We start from the raw sequence: 17,829 nt of genomic DNA, 5'->3' as shown, positions 1-17,829 counted from the left end.
ATTCCTCTGACTGCCAAACTTCATTCTGTGTTTCTGGAAAGCACAGTAGTAGGAGTGTAGGCCAGCGTGGAATTTGTCAAATGAGTAGATACAAATATAAACAGGCGTTCTGAGTCAGGAAACACCTTTTTAAAAAGATTTTGAGAAAGAGCACAGGGATGCAAGCACAAGGGGGCAGGGGTGGAGGTATAGTGGGAGAAGCAGGCTCCCAGCAGGAAATCTGGAGGCAGAATCATGGCCTGAGCTGAAGGCAGATGCTTCACCCAGGGAGCCACCTGGTGCCCCAGAAAACACATTTTTTTTTTTTTTGCTTTATTTCTAATGAAAATATGTCAGAACATGTAAGAAATTACTCTGATAAAATGATGGATTCCTAGCTAATGCATTTATTTCAGTAGAAGAATTTGGACCCATCTGTAGGGTTGAAGGTATTTAACACAAGGATCAATGAAATGTTGGGCAGAACACAAGAGGCCCGAGGGACTCTGCACTGAATGGGTGAAGCCAAAGGGGAAAGAGGCTAGATTACTGGAGGTGCGCCCGCCAGAGCCGTTGCTTTTGACCCCATGAATATGCTCGTTTGACTCCGGGTGATGGACGGTGGGGTGTGAACCGCCTTCCCTGTGCCGCAGACGCTGTGGGCGGGGAACGACGGCTTCCAGGTCCCCGGGCCGGCCCTGCTGCACGCTTCCATCCCGCCGGGGTCAGCCCCGGGGACCCCTAGCGCGGGAAGTTCTTGGGGTACAGCTGGAAGAGCTTGCCTTCCTGGGTGGGCTCGAAGCCGTACTTTTCCAGCTGCTGTGGGTCGAAGGCGCCGTCCCTGAAGTCCTTCTCGATGGCAGGTGCCACCGCCTCCCGGAACAGCTGCTTGGCCGTCAGGGGCTGGTCTGTGCCCGCCGGGACGCGGTAGTTCACGTACGGCTTGAGCCGGAAGCCGGTCAGCTCGGGCACCACCAGCTCCGGGACCATCTCCTTGACCAGCACGAACTTCCCGTCGCGGCCGTGGACGCCGGTGCCCTTGGCGCCGCGGCCCTTGTAGAAGGTGCGCGGGCCCCGCTTGCTGGTCCACCTGCTCATGCGGTCGGCGCCCCGCACCAGGCAGCGAGCCGCCTCGCTCAGGAGGCCCATGCTGAGCCGCGCCCAGGGGACCGCTGTCCCGAGCCGCTCACGCGCACGGACGCCAGCCGCCCCGCCCTGCGCTTCCGGCGCCCTTGGCGGCTTCCGGCGGCCCGCGCGGCTTCCGCGCAGCAGCAAGAGCAGCTCCGATTGGCTGGCTGCGTCCAATGCACAGCCTCGGCCTTGCGAGGGGCGGGACCTCCGGGCCCCAGCCAATGCACCGGGAGGCGCGGCGCCGGCCGGGCGGTGGAGGCAGTGACGGGAGCGCGGGCGTCGGGAGCGCGCGGTCCCGGTGAGTCGCCGCAGAGCGCCCCCCGATGGCCACGCCCGGGGCCTGGCCCTGTGAGGAAGGGTAGCCCGCGGCGCCCCCAAGCCGTGCAGGACGCGCCCTGCCCCACAGGCTTCACGGCCGGCGCTGCGTGGGGGGAGGTGCAGGTGGGGGCGGATCCGTGTCCTCTCGGCCGCCCGTACGTTAACCACGCCCCCCGCCCAGACACCGGCCCCCGCGTCCCCCAGCCCCGAGGACCCCCTGCAGTGACCCCTCCACCGGCATGGCCCCGATGCCTACCCACCCGCCGCTGCCCGGGCTCGCGGCCCCTCTGTCCGGCAGGGCTTAGGGAGGCTCCGTGAGGCGGCAAGGGGCGCGAGACCTTCCCTGGGACGCCCTGGGCCTTGGGCGCCCTTGGCCTTGGGCGGGCCCTCTCGCCGCTGCTTCCCTAAAGGTCCTAGGAGACCTGGCTCTTCCCCGTGGACCCCTCCCCAGGTCGTCCCCCTCGGGACCCGGCACGCCCACCCCGAGGGCCCCGCCACACTGGGGAGGAACCCCTGCTGCAGGCTGGAGGCTGTCGAGGCTTCAGCACAAACCCCGCCCCCGGCCCCCCTGCAGCACCCCCCCCCCCTCCCCGTCCTCCCTGTGGCCAGAGGCTATGGCATAGCTGCCCCCGCCCCCGACTCCTCCCCCCTGCAGCCCCGACCCCCACCCCCACCGCAGCCTCCTCCCTGTGGCACTCGCCCTTGACCTGCAGTTGTGGGTTCCCGGGCAGCCACGGAGCTGTCTACAGAGGGGGAAGCGGCTCTGGTGCTTCTCTTGGTGGAGAAACAGCTTTCCATCACGGTTTTTCTTTCGGTGCAAACATAATTTAACTAGAGAGGGAACCCAGGGGAGAAGGCTGCAGGCGTTGCTCTGCCCCAAGAGTGAGAGTTAGGGGAACACTTGGGGTCCTTTGAACCCTTTTCTTTTCTCCTTGACTGTTTTTTGTTTTGTTTTGTTTTGTTTTGTTTCATTTTTAGCCATGACGCAAGAGGAGGATGCCAGCCCAGAGGTATGGGGCTGGAGGGTCCCAGAGATGAATCAGAGCCTCACAATTCCCAGTTAGGGGCACTTGTGCACCAGGACAAAGGGTCTGCATTTGTTCTGTGGGCAGCTCCTTGAAGTCTGTGGAATGGAAGTGGCAGCCTGGGCCCTTCTGTCCACTTGTCAGAGTCGAGACCCTGCCGTTGCCTCCCCTGAGGTCAGTTCCCACTGCTTCCCCTGAGGACTCCTGTTTGTTTTGACTCCGAGTCCTTTGTCACTGGAACATCTGTAGCCACATCACAAAGGCCTTTATTCCTAAAGCAGAAAAGTAAATGCATTAAAACAACCATAAAAAGCCTGATGCTCAACCATAGGAGATTGTATAACTAGGTTATGGGCCACCTGGGTGACCCTTTCCTCCAACATCCTTGCTTGTCCTCGAGGTGGTGGCTGAGCTCCAAGGGACACACCTGAATGAGGGGCAGGCTGTGAGTGCTGTCACGTTGACAGTGGTGCCACACCGTTAGGTCAGGAGAGGCTGGATGCCTCAGCTCTGCAGCAAAGCTCCCACTGCTTCCATTTGCCTGCTGGACCAACTTCAAAGGCCAGCTTTTCTGGGCCACTTACTTATCCTGTCTCGTGGTAGCATTCTGCTTTTGAGACCTTTTTCTGAATGCCCTTCCATTTCATTGGTGTCTGGTGCTCTCTCTCTCTGAGGGATCAGACAAGCTACTTTAGTCCTTGGCGCTTGTGTGGAAGGTTGAAAGGATTAACAGGTGCCCCTGCCCCATCGTGTTCTGGCTGCCTGGGGGGAGGTGTGTGGATACCAGGAAGAATGCAGGGTGGCTGCTTGTTTGGCTGGTTTTTCTTGCTCATTTTCATCTTCCTCTGGTTGAGGACTCAGCCAGCATCCTCCATATGGGTGGCCCCAGCCATGTGCCCACTCATCACCCTGCACTCACTTTCTTCTCTTCCTCCCTTCCGTGGGTCTGGGCTTCTGAAGATCCATTAACTCCTTCCCTGGGAGGTGGTCGGGGAGCAGGCATGGAACCTGTGAGCGGGTATTCAGGGTTCTCAAAATCCAGATGGCTCCTTGTTTCTCAGCCTTGCTGAGCCTAGGCTTCCACGTACCCTGTGACCAGCAGCACACAGTCCTGCTGACCCGTGGCCAGCCAAACTTGCTCCTGCAGACTTGCATCTGAGGGACTGGAGAGCTGAAGGGTTGGGACTCACAGGCAATAAGGATGCCAAGGGCATTTGTGGTGACACAGCACAGCTGCCGGCCCTGCCCAACTGCCCCCATCCCGTGGTGGCTGGGGGGGGCGGATCCTTCTCTGTGTCTCCTGGACAGGCGTGCTCAGAGGAGCTCAGCACCCTGGAAGATCACTTCTTGGGGGGCTGCTAACTCCTGAACCAGTGGCTCTCTTCCTTCTGCCTGGGAAGCCAGGGCCACCCCTGTGTGGCGCTTCCTGACCACGGTGTTCTCCTCAGGATGCCTTCTGTCTGAGCACCACCCTGCAGTCCTGGGGACTGTCGCTGACAGAGCGGCATTCACAGTCCACCATGGTAACTGTCTCCAGTGCTTCCTGCCGAAGGGTTGGGGCTGGGCGGGGGGCCTGGATCCTGGCTTGTCCCAGACCTTGCAGAGTGGAGAGGGGCTCTGTGGCAGCCTTGCTGATGGATGCTCTGTCTGTCCTTGCCCAGCTGCTGGGGATTGTGATTGGAGCACTCCTAGCCCTGGCCCTCGTTGGCATCACCGTCTTTTTTGTGTATAGAAGGGTTAACCGATTCCGTGAGTATCTTGCTCCAGCTTTAAAGGGAAGGACAAAAAAAAAAAAAAAAAAAGGGAAGGACAAGGGCTTGGGAGGGTGGGGGAGGTTGGGGGGACTTGCCCGTGTTTTGAGCTTCTGGGAGCAGGCCTCAGGCCTGTGCTGGGGACCCTGGGCCCGCGGAATTTGCGTATGTTCCCAGTTTTCTTGGCTTACATTTCTGAGCAAGACTTGGTAAGAAGAGATGTGAGTCTTGCTCCCCGTGAACCACCCTGTGCTGGCTCGGGCCAAGAGGCTGTGGGCCTTTCCCCCACGCCACGCGCTGTAGCAGGGGCAGTACAGGCTTGGTGTGTGTGCCCTGACTGCCGCCTGGTAGGGCCCATCGCCCCCATGTCCCTGCCGCGGCTCAGGAGGCGCCTCTGCTCCCCTTGCAGGACAGGTACAGCCCACTCCTCAGTACAGGTTCCGGAAGAGAGACAAAGTGATGTTTTATGGCCGGAAGATCATGAGGAAGGTTAGTAACCTGTGCTGCAGGCCCCAGTCCTATAGGCTCCCTTGGGGTGGGGTTCCCAGCTATCTGGGCTGTTAAAGGCATGTGTGTCTTAGCTAGCAACGAGAGCGAGGACAGAAGGCCCTTTGGGGAATGTCCTGGGGCCTAGAGGGTCCTGGCTTCAGTGCTGAAACTGGGGGTCCTGCCAAGATTTGGAAGCTGGAAGGCCTCACTTGTCAACCCACGTGGAGGATTGGTGGCCTGGTCCAGCCCTTTCTGGTCCCCCTGGCCCATTCCGACTCCCTGAGGGCAGGGGGATGCGACCCTTACTGTACTTGAAATAACTGCTGGCTTTTTAGAGTAGCCGTTACTTATCATGTTTCTCTGGATAAACAACTAATTCATGTTCTCCATAGCAAATTTGAAATGCCACAGGAGAAGGCATGTGAATCCTTGTGTGGGCCTCCCATTCTTCCCAGCATCAGGCTATGACATGGAGGCCCCCTGGTACCACTGACAGGGGCTGTGGTGTGGGCCTCAAGCCTGAATGCTGCCTCCTCCCAGCCTTGTGAGGAGAGCCACGTGGGCTGACCCCAGTCATCAACCCGTGGTCCTGCTGAAGAATGTGCAGTTGCCAGGCCTGGGTTAAGGAGGACGGGAGTGTGGTCCTGTGGTGCCAGGTCACCTGAAGGGAAGCAGGACTTGGGACCACACACCTGCAACTGACACCACGGGACAGGCACTGAGCGGGGAGCAGGGGGCAGTGGCTGCCCGAGGGGCTTGCTTACAACCAGGAACCAGGGACTCTGCACTCTCACCACCACAGGGTAGATGAGCTGGTCTCAATGGGGAGAAGGGGCAAAGAGCTTTCTAGACCCAGGATGATCATGCAGGGACTCGGATTCTAGGCGACAGGGCAACAGGATAGGATGGGGTCGGCCTTTTTTTTTTTTTTTTTAAACATTATTTATTTGAGAAAGGATGTATGCATGAGCAGGAGGGGCAGGGAGAAGGAAAGAGAATCCCAAGAAGGCTCCGCAATGAACACAGAGCTGGACACAGGGCTCGATCTCACAACCAGCTGGCCACCCCGGAGGCCCAGAGCCAGCTTTTAAAAGCCTGTGGAGCAGCCCCAGTGGCACAGCGGTTTAGCGCTGCCTGCAGCCCAGGGCGTGATCTGGAGGCCCTGGATCAAGTCCCACGTCAGGCTCTCTGCATGGAGCCTGCTTCTCCCTGTGCCTGTGTCTCTGCCCACCCCCCTTCATCTCTATGAATAAATAAATAAAATCTTAAAAAAAAAAAAAAAAGCATGTGGAAAGGGGCTGCTGTGCCATCATGACAGGAGAGGCTAAGCATCTGCCCTGCAGACAGAGAGAACATAGGCCTGAGGACGCAGTGCTCTGAGAGCGCTGGCTGTTTGGGGATATGGCCACGAGGTGCTCCACTGTCCATGGTACCAGGGATGGCTCCCCATGTCTGGGGCAGACAGGGCCAGCAGGACCAGAGCCCGGGAACTGATGTCATGCTTGCAGGCAGCCCACAAGGCAGGTCCTGAGGGCTGTGGCTGACCCCCGAGGCTGAGTCTGGGTCCATTAGGTCATGGGGTCAGGACTCGGCCTCTCCCTTCACCCTGCAGGTGACCACGCTGCCCCACACGCTTGTAGGGAGCACGGCCGCCCCCCGGCAGCGGGTGAGGAAGAGGACCAAGATGCTGTCTCTGGCCAAGAGGTACTGGGAATGTCCTTCAGACCACATGTGCCCTGGCTGCCCTCCCTGGAGGGCACTGGGGAGCCTGCCTACCACCATGGCCCCTGGCTTCCCCACCTCTGGGTTTATAGTGCTCACACCAGCTGCTTCGACCACCTTTGGGTGCCAGGTGCACGAATCTGCTTTGCAGGATTCTGCGTTTCAAAAAGGAATACCCAACCCTGCAGCCAAAGGAACCACCACCGTCCCTGCTGGAGGCTGACCTCACGGAGTTTGATGTGAAGAATTCTCACCTGCCGTCAGAAGTTCTGTACATGCTGAAAAATGTGCGGTAAGACGGAAGCTGCGTTGGAGGCCTGGGGCCGTCAGTGCTATGTCCTATTGTATTGTTTGCTTGTCAGCACTTGCATCTTGAGAAGGAAACCCCGAGCAGGTACAGGAAGTGTGTGGCGAGATGGAAGCTACAAGCCTGGGCTCCCTTCCACCTATGCCTGGAAACCCCATTCCTCTTTCTCGCCTGGCTTTGCTGTCCCAGGTTTTGTGTACACCTCTGGTTCAGAGTCACAGTCATGGCTCAAGGGTTCTTTGAGCGGATGGGAGAACAGTTTATGAAAATTTCCGGATTCAGCTTCTGTCCTGACAGTGACTCAGGTGGCTAGTGCTGCAGGGTCTGCATGTCCATGACCTCCCACTCTGTGGATCTGGTCCGCAGTGCTCGCGGCAGTGGCTGTGTCTCCATCGACCTCCTCCTCTCCTTCCTGGAAGATCTCCCACATGTGTTGTGGTTCTTGCAGGGTCCTGGGCCACTTTGAGAAGCCACTGTTCCTGGAACTTTGCAAACACATGGTCTTTGTGCAGCTACTGGAAGGGGAACATGTCTTCCAGCCAGGAGAGCCAGATACCAGCATCTACGTGGTGCAGGACGGGCGCCTTGAAGTCTGCATCCAGGACGCAGTAAGAGAGCCTGGCCACATGTGTCAGTGGGCTCAGGGAGTGCAGAGCATGGTAGAGGGTATGGGTCTGTTGTGGTTGGATGGTTGCCTTGCTAGGTAAGCTCTACACTGATCGTGGGGCTCGAATTCATGACCCTGATATCAAGAGTTGCACGTTCTGCCGACAGAGCCAGCCAGGCATCCTTGTTGTGTTTTTACTTACATGTCTGCCATTTGAAAGATGTTTTAAAGTTTTCTATTGAAAAATTAGTATAAAATTTTACATTTCGATTCTTTGGGGAAAAAGGCACACTTTGATGTCGAAAGCATTGGCACACAGTGTGTATGCCCTTTGCTGTTGGTGCATTCCCTCTCCCTCACACATGGGCGGTGCCCGCTGTTTAGGGGGTCTGGTGGCATTTGACCTGTTCAAGCCTTTTAAGGTGCCTCTTCCATCTCCTTGGAGTACCCCCAGTGGTCACACCCCTGCCTTTTGTGCAAATTTCAGTGTAGTGACCCAGTGTCTGCTCTCAGGACAGGCAACAGTGGTTGGGTGGCCCAGCTGGCCTGTGGGGGGGGGGCTGAGCCTCCCATCAATGGACGATTCTGCTCTGCTTCCTGAGCAGGATGGCAGTGAGGTGGCAGTCAAAGAGGTTCTGGCCGGAGACAGCGTCCATAGTCTTCTCAGCATCCTGGATGTCATCACTGTGAGTCCCCCGGGTGCACTCAGTGGCCAGGGGCTGGCCTAGGATGGGAGGGATTCCCCATGGGTCAAGGGGGTGTTTGGGAGCCATGTTAACTGTGTTTGAGAGGAGCTGGGCATCTGCTGATGTGTTCTGGCTGTCTTTTAAGTGATTAATTTTTGGACTGAATGACACATGCGTGTGGCCCAAGATTCAAAGGGGACAAACATCATAGAGTGAAAACACTTCCTAGGGGGGGCCTTGCCCTGGATCTTCTGTGCTCATGGTATCTCTCATTCTCAATCTTCTGCTGTTGATTGTTGGAGTGGATGGTTTTATGTGCATGTCATTTTATGTATTTGACTGGCAGAGACTTCCCAGATGTAGGGTGTACCGCCCCCCACCCTGCCCGTGTCCTCACCCACCATCCAGGCATTCATCTCATGTTTGACCTTTGCCAGTCCAGCCAATTACAAAATAACATCTCACATCATCTTGTGATTTTTAAACTTACTGTCATGGAGCATCTCAAACATTTGCAAAAGTAGGCAGAATAGTAAAGTCAACTGTGTGTGCACAACTGTGTGTGCTGCAAAAAGTCTCGGCTCAGCGCAACCATTCCCTTCTCGTTAACTAGAATTTAACATCTAATTTTCTTTTTTTTCTGAGTAAAATTTCTGTACAATGAAACAAGATCTTAAGTGTGTCCTACCTGAGTTTTTTTTTTTTTTTTTTTTTTATTCATGATAGTCACAGAGAGAGAGAGGCAGAGACACAGGCAGAGGGAGAAGCAGGCTCCATGCACCGGGAGCCCGACGTGGGATTCGATCCCGGGTCTCCAGGATCGCGCCCTGGGCCAAAGGCAGGCGCCAAACCACTGCGCCACCCAGGGATCCCCTGAGTTTTTTTTTTTTAAGATTTTATTTATTTATTCATAGAGACACAGCTAGAGAGAGAGAGAGGCAGAGACACAGGCAGAGAAGCAGGCACCATGCAGGGAGCCTGATGTGGGACTCGATCCCAGGTCTCCAGGATCACACCCTGGGCTGCAGGCGGCGCTAAACCGCTGCGCCACCGGGGCTGCCCTCTACCTGAGTTTTGATTATGTACACACCTGTGTAGCTCAAAAGGTGCATTTGATTGTCACTTTACCTTTGAGGTTATACTTCCTGCTTTGAGTTTTAGCTGTACATCAAGGCAACTTGTACCTCAGTTTCCCCCAGATGGACATTGCACAGAGTGGTCTCCAGAGCAGTTTAGCAGACCTTGACAAGGATGCATCCATGTGGGGCTAGAAGCCTGGGTACTTGTGTGACACTCATGATGGGTGGGCCCTTTGGTGAGTGTCCTTTGATCTAGCCCTGAGTTCTTGTGCACATGGATGACAAACTCCAGAGACTTTGGGGGTGTCCACGGTGTTACCCCATCCCTATTAGGCTGGTACAGACATGCTTTGAGGTGTGTTAGGGCCTGGGGTAGAGGTATGGATAGAACTCTGGCATCTTGCTCTGCTCCCAGGACCTGGTGTGTATTCACAAGATGCTTGGCTGGCGCTGAGAGGAATACCACCTCCTCTGAGCAAGGCTGACCCACTTGAAAGGCCAGTGCATGGCCTGGTGGCAGCCTTTGCCTGGAGCATTGTGCTGGGAGAGGGCACCCAGATGTGCAGGGCATGTCCCCATGTGGTTCCATAGGACTCTGGCTGGTGTGGGTCAGAATCTGTAAGGTGCACTGTGAGTCTGAGAAGCCCAGGAGGTGTAGACAGATTGTTTACATGGAGATAAATTAGAGTTATGCAGCTCTGTACCCTCCCTCAACCTTGGAAAGTGTTAAGCAAACTATAGCTTTGGTGGAGGCCCTTCTTGGTATTTATTGTCTGCAGTGATTCCTGGTCTCATTATAATTTTGGGCTTGGGCACCACATCTTGCAGCCCCAGGAGATGTGTGCTGTGAGCAGGGCCTCCCCAGCCTGCTGCATTCCTGTCCTTCTCCTGGGGCAGCTTCCTCCTGGGGTGGGTAAGAAAACAGCAATGTTTCAGAGAAAATAATTCTGTATTGTGATTAACTAATCATCTGGAAGGACATCATTTTTGCCTAATCAGACATTTGTGTCTGTCATTAAAAAGAATTAATTCTATCCAAGTAACATAGACAAATTCTAAGCACAGTTTTGGTGTTTTGTGAATCACAGTTCTCTGTTCCACTGCCCTTCCCTAGAAAAGCCACTTCCATCTCTTCTAGGTTTTTTGTGCAGTGTGCTTCCCTTGCTCTTTTGTAATCCTCCCGTCTTAGATTCGTGTGAGCTAGTTAGCCTGGAAATGAGGGCAGGCTTTCCTGATTGCTCTACGGGCCTCCCCACTCCTCCCACCCAAGCAAAGCCACACTCACGCAGGGTTGATCGCCTCAATGAGGTTCCTTTCTTGTTTTTCCTGGAGTTAACAGCTGCCTTGGTTTTTGGGTTGCTTCGTTTTTTGTGTAGTCATGGTCTGGTGCCCTGCTCCAATGCCCTCTGAGTTGGGGAGAAGCCCCCAAGCACCCATCTTCTTGTCCAGCCTGACCTCCCTGGGCTGGCTCCCGATCCTCTGGGGTCCCCGCTCCTCATCTGGGTCCTTTCCTTCTGTCTCTATGGGGCCCTCACCTCCACTCCCTTGGCCAGCTTGCTCGTGTTGGTGGAGCAGTTGCTGTCTGCTTTCTAAGAAGGGTATGAGGGAGATAGAGTTCTGGAACCTTACAAATCCAGAATTGTCTTTATTCTGTGCTACCTTTACCTTTCTGTTATACTTTCTAGGAGATTTCTTCCACTTCATTTTCCAAACCTCCTACTGAGTTTCTCATTTTTGTCACCACATATTTTATTTTACTTTTTTATTTTTATTCTATTTAGTTTTTATTTATTTTTAAAAATCTTATTTATTTATTCATGAGACGCAGAGAGAGAGAGAGAGAGAGAGAGAGAAAGGCACAGACACAGGCAGAGGGAGAAGCAGGCTCCCTTCCATGCAGGGAGCCTGACGTGGGACTCGATCTCGGGTCTCCAGGACCACACCCAGGACTGAAGGTGGCGCTAAGCCACTGAACTACCCGGGCTGCCCTATTCTACTTAGTTTTTAAAAAGATTTTATTTATTCATGAGAGACACAGAGAGAGGGAGGCAGAGGCACAGGCAGAGGGAGAAGCAGGCTCCCTGCATGGAGCCCGATGTGGATCTCTGTCCCAGGAATCCAGGATCACGCCCTGAGCTAAAGGCAGACACTCAACCGCTGAGCCACCCAGGTATCCCTTACTTTTTTTATTTTTAAATTGAATTAAAAATTCAGTTTAACTCACAGTGTAGTTAGCTCATGGTTAGTGTAGTTTCAGGAGTATAATATAGTGGCTCAGCACTTTCGTATGTCACCCATTGCTTATCACAAGTGCACTCTTTCATCCCCATCACCTATTTCACCCATCCTCCCCTCTGGTTACCATCAATGTGTATAGTTAACAGTCTGTTTCTTGGCTTCTCTTTCTCCTTTGCTCATTTGTTTTGTTTCTAAAATTCCACATGTGAGTGAATTCGTATGGTATTTATCTTTCTCTGCAGTCAGATGTTCTACCCCTGAGCTGTAGTCCTTGTATTTGTCTTTCTCTGACTTATTTTATTTAGCATAATACTCTCTAGGGGCACCTGGGTGGTTTAGTCTGTTAAGCACCCAACTCTTGGTTTCAGCTCAGGTCTGATCTCAGGGTTATGAAATCAAACCTGACATCAGGCTCTGCACTGAGTGTGGAGCCTGCTTGAGATTCCCTCTTCCCCTCTGTACCTCCCCTGCCATTCAAGTGTACTCTCTCTCAAAAAGAAAAAAAAAAAAAAAAACTCTAGATCCATCCACGTCATTGCAAATTGAAAGATTTCATTCTTTTTTATGGGTAATATTTCATCATATACACACACACACAAATACATACATGTACACATACGTATAAGTATATACACCTACCACACCGATTTTCTTTATCCATTTATCAGTCAACAGGCACTTGAGTTGCTTCCATATCTTAACTATTGTAAATGATGCTGCTGTAAACATAGGGGTGCTATATATATAAACATATGTGTGTGTGTATACACATATACATTTTGCATATATATTTTTTTTTAACTAGTGTTTTCATATTCTGTGGGTAAATACCCAGCAGTGGAATTACTGGAGTCATGTGGTGATTCTAGTTTAAATTTTCTTCACATCCTCACAAACACATTGTTTCTTGTGTTTTTTTATTTTAGCCACCATGTTTTTTATTTTAGGAGCTCTTCCCTGCCCCCCAATTTTTTAAATAATATCTTATTTTTTTCACAGATGCAGTAAGATGAGGTTTTCTTTTACTCTCTGTGTTTTCTCTCTTTCTTTTGGGTCTCTCTTCTCTGTTTACTTTGGCTTCAATCTTTCCCAGCAGCCCGTTTGTGTGGAGTGCCATCCATGTTGACCTGCCTAGGTAGGCAGGAGTCTGAGCCCCACATGTGGAACCAGAGTGGCCAGTCAGAGAAAGAGAAGGACAGGAGCCTCCCACAGGCGAGAATGACATGTGAAGGCAGAGCAGTGGTCAGCGCATGAGAGGGCCAGGCGGGCCACACAGCCTCTGCTATAACTGTTCAGTTTGGCTGTCCCTGTGTCCAATAAAGATTTATTTACAAAAACAAGCAGTAGGTAAGATTTGGCCCTTGGGCTGAAGTTGGCCCACTCTGGTGGCTGAGCGTTACCTGTCAGGAGTAGATGTATCAGGCTCAGCAGCAGCATACAGCAGTCTGGGCTGCTGAAAATGTTCTGTACCTCATTTGAGTGCTGGGTATATGGGTGAGCCCTGGTGTGCTCAGGTTTGCCCCAAGGCTCATTGCAGGAAGGTAACAGGGGGCCCACAGAGTGGCATCTACAGGTGTTTTCTCTAAAGCTGAATCTCAGAGAGGCGTCTGCAGTGTCCTGCCAGAGTGGAATTGGCTTGGAATCAGGGAGGGAGCGTGGGGCTGCCCCATCCAGGTAGATGGACGCTGTCCTCCTGCCCAGGCGTGAGCCCTCGGCTATGCTGAAGATCCTGTGCTCTGAGCCGTTTGCTTCACCATCTGCAGAACCCAAGTGGCCAGCTGCAGGGCGGGGAGGAGGCTCAGGCCCTCCCGTGAGGGTGGGTTTCACGTCTTGCCTCTCTGCTCCTAAAGACAACAGCTCAATTAGCTGCCAGTCTGTCATTTACTTTTCACCAGTTTCCATCATTGATGCATCTAGTCTTCTCTCAGCTTTTGTCCTGATTCTTGGAGGTTTGTATTTTTGTAACAGAACAGAGATAAGTGGACATGCTATGAAGACCTCCCCTTCAAACCACCATCTCTCATGGGAGGTCATCTTTATTACCGTCCTTTCCAACTGAAGTAGCAAGATAGTCTTTGGATACCTAGGCAATTTTGATTCTTTTACTTTTTTTCCATTTTACTAAATAATTAGCCCACATCACTGAGAGGTGTATAGCAGGTACTCTGATTTACACCTGCTGTGAAGTGGTCACACAACAGGTCTAGGCAGCACCACCATTGCCCAGAGATTAAAGTAAAGGGGACATGCTGAGCTCCCAGCACCAGCTCTCCACAGTGTCCCCATATGTCGCCTGGCTCGTTGCATCCCCGGTTCTTCCCGTCTTGATGTTATAACTGAAACTGTCTGTTCTGGCCACCTTACCCCAAACCCCTTTCCCTTATTACGTTACTCTTTACAAATGTTGTGATATGTCTCAGAGATACGGAAATGCACAGTAGTTCGTAAGCAGCCAAGGAAGCTGTTGCCCAGGTCATGTGGCTATGGCGGAGCCAGCTAGCAGTGAACCTGGCCTCCAGCACCCCTCTCCTTTCCCCAGAGGGTTGACGTGCCCTCCAACATGCAACCCCCAACCCTATGCAGCCTTCTGCTGCGTGTGGCTCTTCCACAGGTCATTAACATCAGCCCCCTGTGTGCACAACTGTCCTGCTTCAGGCATCTGCACCTCTGCTGCTTAGAAGGTTTTTAGACACATGCAAACATGGGGGTTCCTGCACCTGGGCCCTGTGCACACTCTCAGCAGCTCAGCCTCTCTCTGTGGCTCAGTTTTTTTTATTTTAGGTGAGGTCGAGCATGTTGTTTTTCTGTTTGGAAATAAGTAGCCCACGAGCCATTTTTAGCAACAGTGGGTACACTTTCATTCCCTTTTCTACTTACCCCCCCGCCACATACACACATATGCACATGCTTTTCTCTCTGATTCTTGGACAGAGAAGAGAATTGCCATCTGATGGGGTCTATGGGGCTGGTCCTCCCAGGCCCTCCTGGGATCTCCCAGTGGTCTGACTTGCTTGTGAGTGGGAGGCTGGGTGAGGTCACATCCCAGACAGGCCATCTTCCTCTGTGCACCCACAGGAGGGGTGCTCACTCTCTACGGAGTGGCCGCGTGGGGCATAAGCTGTGTGTGTGGGGGGGTGCGCTGGAACCTGTGGCCTCCAGAAGGGACAGGACCCTGGAGCTGGTCTGTGATTCCTGTCCTTCGACAGCTGGCAGGCTGCCACTCTACTCCTCCTTGTCGCGGGGTAGTTGTGGTCTCCCAGGAACAGTTGTCTTTTTATAAAGGATGTGAAATGAGCAGAAAAGGGAAGAAATATAGCAGAGTCCTGGAGCTTACTCAGAGCATCTTGAGAGCTGCATGCTCAGGTTCCCGAAGCATAGGGCCTGGTCACGGGGTCGGGAATACCCCAGCTCCCCCTCCGTGGGCGGACTTCCATGTGTGGCCAGCCCCATCCTGAGACTGCCAGGGCTCCCCCTGCAAACACAGACATTCCTAACACATTGAGAGGCTGCCCCCAGGAACTGGGGGCCACGACCAGCCACTTCCTCACCACTCAGCCCTGGCGATACAGATGTGGTCTGTGTGAGGGCTACTGAAATTCCTCCATGGCTGGGGTGAGGGGAGAGGGGTGTGGAAACAGCATGGGAGTTTCCTGAATACTGAAGGTGCATATACGGTATAGCCCAGAACTGTGCAATAAATGTGAACATCTATGAGTTTATTTTATTTTATTTTTATAAAGATTTTATTTATTTATCTGACACAGAGAGAAAGCGCAAAAGTAGGGGGAGCAGCAGGCAGAGGGAGGGGGAAAAGCAGACTCTCCCCTGAGCAGGGACCCCGATGCAGGGCTTAATCCCAGGACCCTGGGATCATGACCTGAGCTGAAGTCAGATGGGTCACTGCCACCCAGGTGCTCCGACAGCTTTATTTATAATTGCCCCAAACTGGAAACAACCCAGATGCCCTTGAACTGCTGAGCCAAGGAAACAGCCACATTGTGCACCATCAAGAGCACAACTGCTGGTGTGTGAGGAGCACGTCAGGCCTCAAGCTGGCATCTCAGGGAGGGGAGCCGGGTGTGTGTGATTCCACTCATGTGATGTTTTGACAAAGGCAAAGCCATGAGGAGGAGTGATGAAGGCTGGTTGTGGTGGTTGCTGGAGGATAGGGTGGCAGCAACAGAGGGCAATGCCCTGGCTGGAAATGCGGGCTCTTCTCTCTGGCTCCCAGTGGGCTCCCAGGAGGTGCTCCATGCGTGGAGGCCGGTGCTCAGTGGGACCCTGTGGGTACTTCCACATGCTGCTGCTGCATCCTTCTGAGTCAGGGCCCTGGGAGCCAATTGACGCTGATGTCCTTGCAGGGCCACACCGCTCCATACAAAACTGTGTCTGCCCGTGCTGCTGTCCCTTCCACTGTCCTCCGGCTCCCAGCGGTGGCTTTCCAAGGAGTTTTTGAGAAGTATCCTGAAACCCTGGTGAGGGTGGTACAGGTAGGTCACTCCTGCAGTAGCCCCTCTGGCCCAGGGCCTGGCGTACCAAGTATTTCTCACATGCCGCTGTGTCAGTCCTGAGTGTCACATGCCCAGGAAGGCACATCCTGGTGGGTGAGGAAGGACTAAGGTGGGTTTAGAAGGTTTTGTGATGTGTATTTTACAGTAAAAGTGAATATTCATGATCTCAGAGAGGTCTCCAGAACCCCCAGGAGCCCCCCAAAGAGTTCCTTTTCTATGATTAAGTTTCTGTATTGAAGCGATCTTAGATTTACCAAAAATCTACACAGTGATGCAGTTTCCTTATGCCCCTAAGGCTGACATCTCGGGGGACTGTGGTGAGTTGTCAGACCTGGGGCTTCGTTCCTGCGAGGGTCGTGATGGGGCTGGGGTGCCTGGAGGAGGCCCGGCCCGCACAACTGGCTGTTCCCCACCAGATCATCATGGTGCGGCTGCAGAGGGTCACCTTTCTGGCTCTGCACAACTACTTGGGCCTGACCACAGAGCTCTTCAACCCGGTAAGTGCGGCTTCTCACCCCCGTCCACATCACCGTGACACTGGGCCCGGAGAGGGGTGTGTGGGGCTGTGTTTCCTGCTCTGCCTTTTAGCCGATGCTTATGGATGAGTCAGGAGCTGAGAACCTGTCCTGTCTGAGATCTGGGGAATGAGGCTTCTCTGATGCCTATTCGAGGAAAGCCTGGGGTTGGCCTGAATGTGTCCCCTTGGGTCCCCTTGCTCCGTGAGCCTGCCTGCCCCTTTTCTGTTGCTCACCTGGCAGTGGAGGTGGTCACCTCCTGTCCCCTGGGGTCCCTCCTGCCGGCAGTCTGGCTGGTGGGGTTGAGCTTGTGGCTGTGAGAGCCAGAGCTGCTGTGAGCAGGAGATGAGACCCTTGTGGGCCCTGGTTGGAGAGGCCCTGGATACTGACCACTCATTACTGGAGTCAGTGTTGCACGTCTGTCTTCTCCCTACTTTAATGGGTTTTAGGTTTTATCATCTTCTTTTACTGGTATTTTAAGGCATATCCTTTTGTTTTCTACTTTACTTTTCATCTTAATGAAGAGTATTAAGCTTTCTGACAGTGCTGACCACCATTTAAACTTGATGGAATTGCCAGGATAAAGCAAGCTGGGCTTTTGGGACCTTAAGCATACGGCTGGTATCTTTGCGGGTCACCAATCCTCTTGTTCCCCCAAGTGTGGCTGCTGGGAGTACTAGCCAAGGGGTGCCCCTAGAGTGCCTGCATCTTTCTCACACCCCAGGAGAGCCAGGCTGTCCACCTGCTGTCTGTGGCCAGCATGGCTGCTGGAAAGGCCAAGAGGCAGGCCTGCTGCAGCTCCGAGGATCGTCTGGAGAGGACCCTGTGGCCCCAGGAATCGTGCGACCCAGGTACTGCCCCTGAACTGGCCTCCAGCCTGAGGCCAGGCCCCTTTTCCTCCCCAGCTACTTCTCCCATCATCTCTGTGGGAGGACTGGGCTCCCGGGGAAAGCCATCCTGGAGCAGATTCCTCACTTCATGCTACTCTGAGCTCTTGAGAGAATCCTGGATCTGGGGAAAGAAACTGTCCATTGAGGTTTCTTGGCTACAAGTCACCTTCAGAGTGATGATGTCATGTGCAGTATGCTAGCAGGTGTGGAATCAGTTACCTGCTTGTTCACGAGCAGGCGGCTGATAGTGAACAATAGCCATGTGGCTCAGGGCCCCTCCTGGAAGGTTGTTTTTGGATTCCTTTTCCTGAGGAGCCAGTAGAGCCCTCAAGTATGCCAGGGTCATGCCAGGTGCATGGTGGCCACCTTGACCACAACAGTCACAGGGAAGGGGGCTTGCAAGGCTCCAGCCTAGTGGAGGACGCTGGTAGCAGGGGTGAGTCTGTTCAGAGAGAGCTAAGAGAGGCAGAGCAGGGCTGCGTCCAAGGCTGGCACTGGCCTGGGCAGGTGCGTGTGGGTATCGAGGTCTGTGCACCGTCGTGAGCACAGTGGCCTTCCGTTCCACTGGTCTCCTTCCATCA

At 53.7% G+C, this 17,829-nt stretch overlaps 2 protein-coding genes across 8 annotated transcripts in view; one reads left to right on the top strand and one right to left on the bottom strand.

Moving 5' to 3' along the window:
- Nucleotides 1-366: 366 nt before the first annotated feature.
- MRPL41 (mitochondrial ribosomal protein L41) lies at nucleotides 367-1,215 on the bottom strand. The gene has a single exon (XM_077851617.1). The coding sequence runs from the start codon at nucleotides 1,126-1,128 to the stop codon at nucleotides 721-723; it is 408 nt and encodes a 135-aa protein (XP_077707743.1). The 5' UTR covers nucleotides 1,129-1,215; the 3' UTR covers nucleotides 367-720.
- Nucleotides 1,216-1,288: 73 nt separating this feature from the next.
- The window catches only part of PNPLA7 (patatin like domain 7, lysophospholipase), a 65,516-nt gene continuing 48,975 nt past the window's right edge, over nucleotides 1,289-17,829 (top strand). For 2 of the 7 annotated variants that reach the window (XM_077851603.1, XM_077851602.1), the window contains exons 1-11: nucleotides 2,477-2,627; nucleotides 3,902-3,976; nucleotides 4,115-4,202; nucleotides 4,614-4,693; nucleotides 6,306-6,397; nucleotides 6,567-6,707; nucleotides 7,171-7,330; nucleotides 7,935-8,015; nucleotides 15,694-15,822; nucleotides 16,260-16,340; nucleotides 17,083-17,209. In XM_077851603.1, the coding sequence (XP_077707729.1) occupies nucleotides 2,559-2,627; nucleotides 3,902-3,976; nucleotides 4,115-4,202; nucleotides 4,614-4,693; nucleotides 6,306-6,397; nucleotides 6,567-6,707; nucleotides 7,171-7,330; nucleotides 7,935-8,015; nucleotides 15,694-15,822; nucleotides 16,260-16,340; nucleotides 17,083-17,209 (1,123 nt within the window). In that variant the 5' untranslated portion in view covers nucleotides 2,477-2,558. Of the gene's footprint in view, nucleotides 1,409-1,532; nucleotides 1,552-2,406; nucleotides 2,439-2,472; nucleotides 2,628-3,901; nucleotides 3,977-4,114; nucleotides 4,203-4,613; nucleotides 4,694-6,305; nucleotides 6,398-6,566; nucleotides 6,708-7,170; nucleotides 7,331-7,934; nucleotides 8,016-15,693; nucleotides 15,823-16,259; nucleotides 16,341-17,082; nucleotides 17,210-17,829 lie in introns of those variants that run through there. The other 5 variants (XM_077851604.1, XM_077851605.1, XM_077851607.1 and 2 more) reach the window with 5 other exon arrangements.

This window comes from Canis aureus, chromosome 16 (assembly GCF_053574225.1).
Source record: "Canis aureus isolate CA01 chromosome 16, VMU_Caureus_v.1.0, whole genome shotgun sequence".
NCBI classification, from domain to species: domain Eukaryota; kingdom Metazoa; phylum Chordata; class Mammalia; order Carnivora; family Canidae; genus Canis; species Canis aureus.
The sequence above is the reverse complement of the archived record's forward strand: the minus strand, read 5'-3'. Positions and strand labels throughout refer to the sequence as shown.